The sequence below is a fragment of the Syngnathus scovelli genome, chromosome 2 (genome assembly GCF_024217435.2).
Source record: "Syngnathus scovelli strain Florida chromosome 2, RoL_Ssco_1.2, whole genome shotgun sequence".
Taxonomy (NCBI): Eukaryota; Metazoa; Chordata; class Actinopteri; order Syngnathiformes; family Syngnathidae; genus Syngnathus; species Syngnathus scovelli.
In genome coordinates, this window is record NC_090848.1 from 3,083,136 (window position 1) to 3,094,443 (window position 11,308).

Consider the following 11,308-nt stretch of genomic DNA (forward strand, 5'->3'; position numbering starts at 1 on the left):
TAACCTATAAGGACACGTGTAAGGAAAGACGTCAGAGAGAAAACCTATTTGGCATTTCTACATTTGGCCCAAAGCGATGTGTTTCATCTTTCAACCGTGACATTTTGATTCCAAATGCCAAGTAACTTCAGATGAGCGACTGGGAGCTTGGGTTCAAGTAATAAGTCATATTCGGAAGGGGAGTACAATCACAGTTACTCAAAAATTAAAGTATATGCACGTGTGCTTGCTTTTTCTGTATTGCTTAGTATGACGTCAACATATCTGCTTATTTTGTGATTATGATGAGACAGTCCCATGATTGACGGCTGGCTACCTGTGACAGACTCCTGTACATAGCCCCGCCCCTCGGTCCCGCCCCCTAGCTTCTTAACCGAGTAGCACGGTGCTAATCGTAGCACACTCAACCCGACCCGAGCTGCTCCAATCACTTTCCATCTGCGGCGATGTTGACGAGATGCGCCGACTTGTAACAATCGGACGAGCAAAAGTGTTTGGCTCGTGAAGCCGACATTTCCTCTGTTATGGTGTCGGAGGATGGAAACGGACGACGTGTCGTTGAGGGAGCAACTTTTTCACAACCGTGTCCGGGAGACCATCGTAAGTGTGCGTGCGTTCGCGTTTCATTCTCAAAAATGATCAATAAACAATGCAAAAGCACACGTGAAGTGACGTCCGCTGCTGGGGAGCCTTTTTGAAGCGATGTTAACGCTACGTTACTTTTTATTCTTTTTTTTTTCTTTTTTTTTAAATGCACGGATGCAGCTGGTAGAGAGGGGAAGTGGGGTGGCCTCATCACCCCTTGCTTTCGACAATACATTCTTCTCTCTCTTTTTTTTTTTTATGTTTCCACTTCCAAGTGATCTACACTAACTACAACTATAACGTTTCTCAACAAAGCAAAAAAAAAAAAGAATTTTTTTTTTGCACAAGAGAGCAGGAGATTCATTTAACCTGCTGCCATACTTTAGAATAAATCATACCTTCTTGAATTGTGGTCAGGCAAATAATTTTTTTTTTCAGCATTAAACGTGTTATTTGCTTTGTTGCATGATCTGTTAGGTCACTGTGCCCTGCTGACTTTTCAATCAGTTTGCCCCCAATTACATTTCATTTCCTTTGGAGCCTTCAAAGGCATTCCAGTAAGATTAGATTTCTTTTTCTGATTTGATTTTGTTTTCTCGCCTGAGATATCAAATGTTATCAATCTGTACTTTATACACGAATTACGAAATCTATAAGTGCTACAGTATAAAAATCTAATTGACTTAGTAAACGAAATTAGCATTTATGTTTCCTAGCATGGTTGTTTGTCACATTAGCAACATTTTGACTTGGCTTCTTCAAGTACCTTGAAATGATGGTGAGGTCAAAAAGATGCTTTTAGTTTGCAGCACTGAAAATGTTTGCTTTTAATTCTTCAAATAGCCAAAACAGTTCAATTTGGAGATACCATATCTCCAAGGTTGCACTTTACTCGGCTTCTCGACGCTCACTCGGCCCAACCGGAGTGACGTAAGAAAAGTTCAAGTGATCTTTTGAGTGTTTTCTGCTGCTTCCAAATTCTTTTCTCAAAAGAAAACACCAATGTTGTGAGTCACGGCTGATAATTGGAGGACTTATTCCAGGAAGTGATTTTTTTTTTTTTTTTTAACCAACGATGTGAATAGATTGCAGACGAGCTCCGCACTGTGAATCTTCATCTGCCATTTTTGCATATTTTCCACATTCCTGACTGACAAGTGCTAATTTTGTCATTAGCCTATTTTCAAATATTAGCGTCAACAGTTGCGGCGAGGATATTTGCTGACTGCTTGAATGCTTGAGGAGATTGTCAAACTTTTGCTGAGCGTACAATTTGTGTTCGAACCAGACTTTGACGCCAAAGCTCGTCTTGTACCTTCTTGAGTACGGCAAATAGTCAAAACTCGGTCGTTGATCCCTGGAGTGAATTTTTTTTTTTGTTGAGAGATGTGATCAAGTTGTTTTGCATCTTGTTAGCAACGTGCAAACAGAAATAAGACTCCACTGAGAACTCGAGCTCTTGGCGGAGGTACTTAACGTTCCAAAGACTATGTAAGAATTCTGGAGCCACACCCAGTACCTGGAGAAGGCCCAAGAAGAATGTCATGCGGATACATGACGTGCAAAAGTGACTTGTGCACCTTTGATCGTACGTCAGCTAGGATTGGAGGTTAATTAACGTAACCATGGCAACGCTACAGCATCACATATAAATACTCGTGTGAAGAAGCCTTGGCGCTTTTTCCCATTCAGCTTCATTCGAATGTCCACGGTGACACTTTCATATCTGTAGGCTGCTTGCGCTGCCAGATTTTTTTTTTCCGGTATCCATTTTCAAATGTCTGAAAAGAAACATTGCCAATCATTTTGCTACTTTCAGGGAAAGTATTATATTGGGATTTTTTTTTTTTAATCAGGATATAAAATTGTCTATATAAATTTAACAAATGAGATTGTAAGGAATGGATCTTCTATGGAATTAGAATGCAATTTTTTAAAATATATTTTTTTAAATTATTTAATCTTTTATTTAATTTAGACTTTTTTGACATATTTTTTTTTTAATTGCCGTTAAATGTAATGTTTTGTTTTTAAATAATTCCCATCCCGACTTAAAACGTTTCCGAGCGCTCCATTTCATAGATTTTTTTTTTCTTTTGTCCCTTTGCCCCTTTTCCAAAGTAGGTCACCCGCTGTCCTGCCCCTCAGAATCGAGGGGGGCGGGCGTCCAACCCCCAAAACAACATTGCAGCGTACACATTCATTCATGTTCTCATTGCAAAAAAAAAAAAAAAGCAATATTTCCTTTCTGCTTAGCGCCCAAAACGTTCTCACCACGCCAAAGTTGTCACGATGCCATTTCTGCAGGCAAATCTTTTTTGTTTGTCTTGTCAAATTAATTACCGTGAGTCACCACTTTTTTCCCGCACCACCTCTTCTTGAGAGTTTGCAAATTTGTTCTCCTGGTTCGGATTTGAAAATATGACATCCAACGGAGCGTGAGCAATAGCGTTGACCCACATCTTGGACAGCAGATATCTGCCACTTACTCTCATTTCGAGGCCCTTAATCTCCTCTTTGCATCACTGTCACCCATTTGGAAGTCTTTGTTTGAATGAGCTAATGCCTCCATCTGTCGGCGTGTCTCATCCATTTATCCTCTTTGCGCCTCTTTTTTTTTTTTTTTTTAATTTGGAGCTGTTTAGCCTCAAATGTGTATTTTTTGTGTGCAGATCTGCGTGCTGCTGTTTTCGTGCCTCTACATGGTCTCCTACCTCATCCTCGCACGCTTCAAGAAGACTGCCGAGTTTGTCACAGGTGAGTCCAAACGTTTTGTTTGGAGGCCCGTCCACCTTAGAAAAAAAAGGTTCTGGATGCTTGTGCAAGAACGTTGGTGTGACTTTTTTGAGCAGACCCCCAAATCTTCAAATATTTATTCATCGCTTCCAAAAGCACAAACAAGCGTAAATGCGGTTCCTCGTGTTTATAGACCGTTGCAATGTTTGCACGAATGTCTGTCACGTGGAGGAAGCGCCACGGCCCGAAAGTAGCTAAAGGTGCAGAAGGCGTGTTTGGCAACTACCCCCCCCTCGGGCTGGATCAAGACGAGGAGGGGCTGCCCGAGAATCTCGTTCCAAGATAAACAGCGCCTTGTACTTTGGGCTTGGAGCTTCAGGCTCTTTTTCTGCTGACACAAACATCCTGACATGTTTTTAACACAAAATTTTTGAGGATTAATTTGGGTGGGTTTTGAATTCCCTATAAAGTTTTGCATTTGAGATCCTTCTGTTGTTTTTTGCTTTTTGCACGTTTAAGTTTGCGACTGGAACGTACTCGTTGATTGACGAGAATGCCGTGCTTGCATGTTTGGTTTTGTTGTCAAAAGTGGGGAGGATCGTCTTCACATTTCTTTGCGCTTACGGACGGCGGTTATGTAAGCCATTCAATATCTTGGCTTTATTGAGAGCAGATGTTCCAACAGGCCAAGTGGCTTTGCATCTGTTGCCGCGCCAGGTCCGCCATGCGGCGAATAGCAGCAGCGTGCCAACAATGAATCGCAAGAGGGTTAGGGACAGTGAAGAGAAAAAAAGAAGGGTGATGGGATTCAGATTTTTTTTTCAGAATTCCGACTTTAAAGTGAGAATTCTGAGGATAAAAAGTCAGAATTATGAGGGGAAAAAAAGTTAGCATCCGGTCCCTCTCCTTTTTTTTTTTTTTTTCCTACTTTTTTTTTTCTTCACTGGCCCTAATTCTCTTCTGTATTGTTGAGAGGAGCCCAAAACTATATATTTTTTTTTTTCTGACTTTTTTTTCTCTGAATTCTGACTTTAAAGTGAGAATTCTGTGGAAAAAAAGTCAGAATTATGAGGAAAAAAAAGTTAGCATCCGTTTCCTCTCCTTCGTTTTTTTCTTTTTTTTTTTTTTTTTTACTTCACTGGCCCTAATTCTCTTCCGTATTAAGAGGAGCCCAAAACTATTTTTTATTTATTTTTTTCTGACTTTTTTTCCCTCAGATTTCTGACTTTAAAGTGAGAATTATGAGGAAAAAAAAGTCAGAATTATGAGGAAAAAAAAGTTAGCATCCGGTCCCTCTCCTTTTTTTTCTTTTTTTTTTTTACTTCACTGGCCCTAATTCTCTTCCGTATTAAGAGGAGCCCAAAACTATTTTTTATTTATTTTTTTCTGACTTTTTTTTCCCTCAGATTTCTGACTTTAAAGTGAGAATTATGAGGAAAAAAAAGTCAGAATTATGAGGAAAAAAAAGTTAGCATCCGGTCCCTCGCCTTCTTTTTTTTCTTTTTTTTTTTTACTTCACTGGCCCTAATTCTCTTCCGTATTAAGAGGAGCCCAAAACTATTTTTTATTTTTTTTTTCTGACTTTTTTTTCCCTCAGATTTCTGACTTTAAAGTGAGAATTATGAGGAAAAAAAAGTCAGAATTATGAGGGAAAAAAAGTTATCATCCGGTCCCTCTCCTTTTTTTTTTCTCTTGTTTTTTTATTTTCGCTGGCCCTAATTCTCTTCCGTATTGTTAAGAGGAGCCCGAAACTATTTTTTTATTTTATTTTCTTCTTCTTCATGGATGCCTTTGAAGCTAACAAGAAACATTCCCACTGACAATTTTTTTGTTGTTCATTTAAACCTTTTCGAGCTGTCCTAATTGTTATTTATAACTTACTTAGGACATTTTATTATTGTCCTGTTTTCTTTTTTTTTCCTTTTACATTTTACTGATTTTCCTGTTCTTAAGCTCGAAATAAAATCGATCCATTCATACCTCTGATCCTACATTCCAAAAATCCTCCCACTGAAGCCAGTGACAACTATTGATTTCTGTATGGAATGTCGCTTGACCTTCACCTCTGCTCCACGTGTCCAAAAAAAAAAAATGACCTCCTTAAAATCAGAAACAAGATTATTCACAAAAACTGAACACTGCTGTGCTCTCTTTCAGATGATATCGAGGATGCCACGGTCAACAAAATTGCGTAAGTGTCACGCTAATCATTAATCGTCTCACGTTGATTGTCGTCCGTGTGAGTGAATCGTCCGTTTATTACCCGGTGGAGTGCGATTGGCCCTTTGCCCCCGACACGCTGGCACTGTCGTCTTACCTCGGCGACTCATCTTAGACTTTGCCCCCGTGCAAAAGCAAACAAACAAACAATGCAAAGGTGACTGCTGGTTTGAATGTGCTCCCCCCCTCCCCTCCCCTTCCCAGACTGTGGCTGTGCACGTTCACGCTGTCGGTGGCCGCCTGCGCCGTGCTGCTCCTGCCTATCTCCATTGTGTCCAACGAGGTGTTGCTCGCCTTCCCGCACAGCTACTACGTGCGATGGCTCAATGGCTCGCTCATCCACGGTACATTTACATCTTGGCTCCATTCCACAAACTACCAGAAAAATGACCTCCTTGTTTTTTATCAGGATTGTGGAACCTGGTTTTCCTTTTCTCCAACTTGTCCCTGGTCTTCCTCATGCCTTTCGCTTACTTCTTCACCGAGTCTGAAGGCTTCGTAGGCTCCAAGAAGGTAAGGCTGCCGATTTTTGGACAAAGAGCGGCTAGCCAGCTAACGTCGGGCTCGCGTCTAGGGCGTCATGGCGAGAGTATACGAGGCGGTGATCCTGCTGCTTCTTCTGGCCCTGCTGGTGTTGGGCATGGTGTGGGTGGCCTCGGCACTTCTCCACCACAACGTGGCCAGGAAGAGCCTCTACGGTGAGTCACCATCTCCGCCTTGACAACTTTGGGTCTTCTCATGTGTGTGTGCTTGCAGATATGTGGGAGTACTACCTTCCCTACTTGTACTCGGGCATCTCCCTCTTCGGAGTGCTGCTGCTGCTGCGTAGGTCTCGCTCAGAAAGTTCTGCATGGTTACCACATGGCGGCTGATTTTTTTTGTTTCTCCTCAGTGTGCACGCCTTTCGGCTTGTCTCGGATGTTCAGCGTCACCGGCAGCCTGCTGGTCAAACCTCGGGTGAGTGATTTTTTTAATTTATTCATACATCTCACACGTGTTTAAAAATAGCAGCTTTGAAGGTGAACTTTTCTGACTCGTCCGCAGCTCCTCGAAAATGTGGACGAGGACCTCAGCTGCACCACGTTGGAGGACGACTCGCTCTCCAGGAAATTAAAGCGTGAGTTGCCCGTCTTGATTTCATCCGTTGCTCGTGAAGTTTGACGTTTTGCTCGGGTGAAGGTGGCCGATCTGAGTCCTGCTGGGTCAAGCTGAACGTCGAGGCCATGAAGAAAGAGCAGCAAGCGCTCCGAACAAAGCGCACGGCTTTGGGTGCGTTTCGCCTCGCTGTCGGCCACGCCCGGCGTTTGCGTCCTTAACTCCTTTCGACCTTTTCAGAGACGCGAAGGAAAGCTTCGGCCTGGCAGAGAAACTTGGGCTACCCGCTGGCCATGCTTCTGCTCCTCGCCCTCACCGTAAGCATCTTCTCGCGGGCCGACTGAAATTTCCGTGCTAATATTTTTGCGTCTTCAGGTGTTGTGTGTACTGATGGTGTGTTTCAACGTGCTGGAGTTGCTCCTGTACGAGACGGCGATGCCCAGAGGGATGGAAGTAAGGATTTTCTGGGAGCTTCTGCCGTGTGTGTGTTGCCGAGTGACAGCTTCTGTATGTGCTTTCAGGACCCCCACCTTGGGATGGCCTCCTTCTCCATGTTTGGCTCATTGGGTGCAGCGGTTCAAGTGGTCCTCATTCTGTATCCTTTGACGAGAGTCGGCCATTTTGTGTTTGCTGATGGTTTTTAAAAATTTCTCCTCAACGGTGGACGGTAGCTACCTGATGGTGTCGTCCGTTGTTGGCTTCTACAGTTCTCCTCTCTTCACTGGCTTGGTGCCTCGTGCACGGAACACAAACCTCACACAGGTACCCGATTGTAATTTTTTTTTGTGTGGTCTTTTTGTCTAAAATGAAATGATGCACCTGCTCCCACAATATAAGAAATGTTGCGCAATCAATTATCCACCGCGCTTGTCACCTGCAGTTAGCTTGCTAGCTATTTAGCAATTGGCCAGGAGACACTTGGAAATTAGATTTTTGATTTCTTTAGGTAAAATAAAAGAATTAAAAGGAGACCACCATTCTGAAATCCCATTTTACATACTTTCTGGCTGTGTTTTGTTTTTCATCATTTGACATTCCGTCAGTGACATTTCTGTTGCAGTGATTTCAAATAAAACAAATTTTTCATAGAACCACTCGTGTTTTAAAATATTTTGTGATTTTTATATTTATTTTATTTTATTTATTTATTTTACTGCTCCATCTTTTCTAATATATTGCTTGTTTGTGCACTTTGAAGTCTGTTGCACAAATATAATGTATGTTATCGATAAAATCTCTTATTTCTCTTGTGCTTCTGTTCATAAACTGCATTTTTTTTTTTTTTTTTTTTGGGTCCCCTTTAGATGATTGCCAACTGCGTTTCTCTTCTCATCCTGAGCTCGGCACTTCCAGTCTTTTCACGTACACTCGGTAAGTAGAAAGAAGCAGGCGAGCACAGTCAGCTTTTTGCACTTGTAGTTTTAATAACAGCCACACGAGGGCGATAGAAGACTTTGTAAATCCAAACTCGAGTGTTGCACTTCTCTCTTGCTTTTAGGGATCACACGCTTCGATCTGCTGGGAGATTTCGGCCGCTACAACTGGCTTGGGAATTTCTACGCCGTGTTCCTCTACAACATGCTGTTTGCCGGGCTCACCTCCGCCTCCCTGATCAAGACGGTCACCTGGGCGGTCCAGAGGGAACTCATCCGGGCGTTTGGTGGGTCTTCCTTTTTTTTTTTTTTTTTTTTAAAGTGGCCTTACATGGCATGAGCGTTTTGAACTAAAATCGACTTGGATGGCCGTCAAGCCTTTCCCAGCATGGGGCCCCATTTCCCTGTGGGCTGGCCGCTTTTCCTCAGATAGAAAGAATACAATTTGTACAGGAAAGTGTAAAAGGACAGGAGGAGATTCAGATCCCCTCGGGGGGGACCCGCCGCCCTCGACCCCTCGCAGCACACACACACGGAGTCTCCGCCCAACACAAACACACACAGTGGCCCTTCCGTATAGTTCAGATAGCATCTCTGCGCTAAGGCCACCTGACTTATTCTTTCCCTTTGCCTCCCAGCTCACTTTTGTTCCATGATGAATTGAGTCTGCTTTCACCTCGGCCCCTCTTTTCCCTGTTTTTAGCACCCCACCCTGCGATTGTGTAATCTCATTCTCTACCTTTTTTACAGGTCTCCACCGACTACCCTTAACCGTCTCACGCTCGACCGTACCCTTCAGACTCCTCCTGGCCAGCGGATTGTCCAAAATCCAGTGACTGCGACCTTGTCGGTTTTTTTTTGGTTTTTTTTTTTAAAGGATTGAGCCAAACACACACTTTGTCGTCATTGGCGACGTGGCCTGCACTGAGCAAAGAAGGATGAGACCGCCTGACCGTGTGCGGTGGATGCTCCACTCAGATGTTGCAGGAGATGGACAAAACCTCAAGGCTCGTTCCTTGTTGGGCTTGGAGATGGCCCCAACAGGTGCAACCTGAGACCAAAGCCATATTAGATAGGCGATGGCGACTTGTGAAAAGTGCAAGTCAGCAAAGCTATTTTCAAGTGAGGTCGTTTCCTCTTCCGGCGCTAGCTTGAGTGAGCGCTCACGCTGGTTTTCTTTGTGACTCGCCCGCACTTTCTTCTCTCTCTCAAAGGGCGCACCACGCTTTTAAGAGTTGGAATCTGATTTCCATCTGGCGCGGCCTGGACCGCTGCACGGTCGATCGCTCGGCAAAGCAGCATAGACAAAATGGCACCATAAGGTTTCCAGTTCCTTTGGAGAATTTTTTTTTTTCCTTTTGTAGATGAGCAAGTTTACAAAGTCAAACAGTGTGACTTACAAAGATGCTCGAAACGAAAGCTTTACATTTTGTCTTATGCATTGATGGCCCTTGGGGGCGACGTGTGACGTGGACCAACCATACTGTGAATAATGACCATGATGCCATTTTATGGGCAAGTGCAATACGTAACATTTAAAAGTGATTTTTTTTTTTTTTATGTGCTCGACTCAGCTGCCTCTTGTTTAATCGCTTTCAATTTTTGGGTAACTTGGTAAGCCGAGAGGGCCAAACTGATCAGTTTGCCTTCCTCTGCTCTGTCGACGTCGCTGTGACCAGCAGGGGGCAGTCTATCTCAAATTTAACAATCTATATTTTCTGTGCGGTCTTTACTGGCCTTTTTAAAAAAACAAAAACAAAAAAAATTGACCACCACATTGTATGATCACTCTGAGGATTGTCCTCTCACTATTTTTTGTCTTTTTGAATCAGCTGGAACACAATATTTACTTATTTCACATGCGAGGAGCTTTACGTCACGGGTTTTTACGTATATTAAATTGTCGAACGTGATGCCGAATCTTTAGAGTTCGTCTCAAAGATTGCCAAATAGTTCTCATTGTTTACTTTAAAACACTGTTGTCATTTTAACCGGAAAACTAATAAAAAAAATGTCTATTTTTTTGGTTTCCTTTTGCTGATTCTGCAACAAAAGCATTGGGCTGATGGATCCTGATGACCTCCACCCGTCTGGTTACATTTCTTTTAATCAGCTCGAGAAGAATGCTGTATTTTGGCTTGTCTTTCAGCAGGGTCTAACCACGACGCCACTTTTGCGGTGGAGCCCACGCTTTCCCTTTTTCCTTGCAAGTGCCTGATTAAAAAAAAAAAAAATCATCAGGACTGACATTCTCTCCTTCACGTCTCCGCCACAGTCGGCTCGCCGCCTTTCTTCCGTCACTCTTCCTTGCCCATTGTCCATTTCCTCATCCCATTTTTCTGAAGGCAGTTCAAGAGAAGGCCGACTCTTGATTAATTTCTCTGGCTTGATTTTTTTTGTTTGCATTTCTTGTTTTGTTTGGTTGGATGTTTTAATCACGCTTATTTTCTTAAGGGTTTGTTTTGCATTGCGTTTCCTTTGCAAAAAGGAAATGAACTCAGACGTGGACGTTGCGTTTGTGCACATCTGGAGGCTCGTTGAGGTCTGAGGAAGTTCCAGATAGAGCTTTTGTTGACAGACTGACACGTGCGCTTTTACTCCGGCTAATTTTCATGCATTTTCCAACAAACAGGCTGTCGTGGTCCAACGTTGCCATATGGTCATCCCCCTTTTTCACAATAACCCAAATCTGCTTATATTTCATTGAAACCCACATTGGAGCATTTTCTTGGTGTTGACCTCTAACCTGAGGTAGCACAGGAGCAGCACCTGAGGGACAGGACAAGATTTATTCCAAGCAAGAATGCTTCTCATGTCACCCACTCGGGTGACACACGTAGACGGGTTGCCGGCCGTATCTCGGACAAGGCTGCTGGTAATGGGGTGAGATAGGCTATCTTTATTGTCAAAACATAAGAATGAAGGGAGGGAGGGAGGGGGAGACAGATTAGCTTTCCTGACAGTGGGTCGTTTGAACTGGATGCCAAAATGAATTAGACGCCGTTGCGCCGGTCGGCCGGCCGGCCCTCGTTTGTGTGCTCGCAAGTGAGCGAAGCACTCACAGGAAAAAGGCGAGACTCGCCGGCTAATCAGCTGATAACGCCACTCGCGCTCTCTGCCCGGCCGGCATCCTGCGTGCACGCTCGCGCCACGCTTGCTTCACACGGGAAGTCCTCCTTCACTTTTAAATGAGTATTTTGCTACTTTTCGGGGCCAGGTTGCTGAATGTTAAAAGAAAACAAAGTTGTTGGTGCATCATATCTAGCTATTGAGGTGCTTTTTCGGGTTCAGGAAGTTCC

The 11,308-nt window shown here is 43.4% G+C and overlaps 1 protein-coding gene across 1 annotated transcript; it reads left to right on the forward strand.

Annotated features, from left to right (window-relative positions):
• Positions 1–366: 366 nt before the first annotated feature.
• lmbr1l (limb development membrane protein 1-like) lies at positions 367–10,026 on the forward strand. Its single transcript, XM_049754064.2, has 17 exons — positions 367–600; positions 3,258–3,342; positions 5,479–5,512; positions 5,746–5,885; positions 5,951–6,054; positions 6,116–6,239; positions 6,298–6,366; positions 6,434–6,498; positions 6,586–6,658; positions 6,721–6,810; positions 6,877–6,953; positions 7,012–7,089; positions 7,158–7,231; positions 7,308–7,398; positions 7,941–8,007; positions 8,135–8,296; positions 8,760–10,026. Exons 1-17 carry the CDS (start codon positions 538–540, stop codon positions 8,843–8,845), a joined length of 1,482 nt encoding a protein of 493 aa, XP_049610021.1. The 5' UTR covers positions 367–537; the 3' UTR covers positions 8,846–10,026.
• The last annotated feature ends 1,282 nt before the right edge of the window (positions 10,027–11,308 follow it).

Coding starts and splice junctions, on each gene's coding strand:
- lmbr1l (XM_049754064.2), top strand. CDS start 538: ATGGAAACGGACGACGTGTCGTTGAGGGAGCAACTTTTTCACAACCGT. Junction 6,240..6,297: donor GGCCAGGAAGAGCCTCTACG/GTGAGTCACCAT, acceptor GTGTGCTTGCAG/ATATGTGGGAGTACTACCTT. Junction 6,499..6,585: donor GCCTGCTGGTCAAACCTCGG/GTGAGTGATTTT, acceptor ACTCGTCCGCAG/CTCCTCGAAAATGTGGACGA.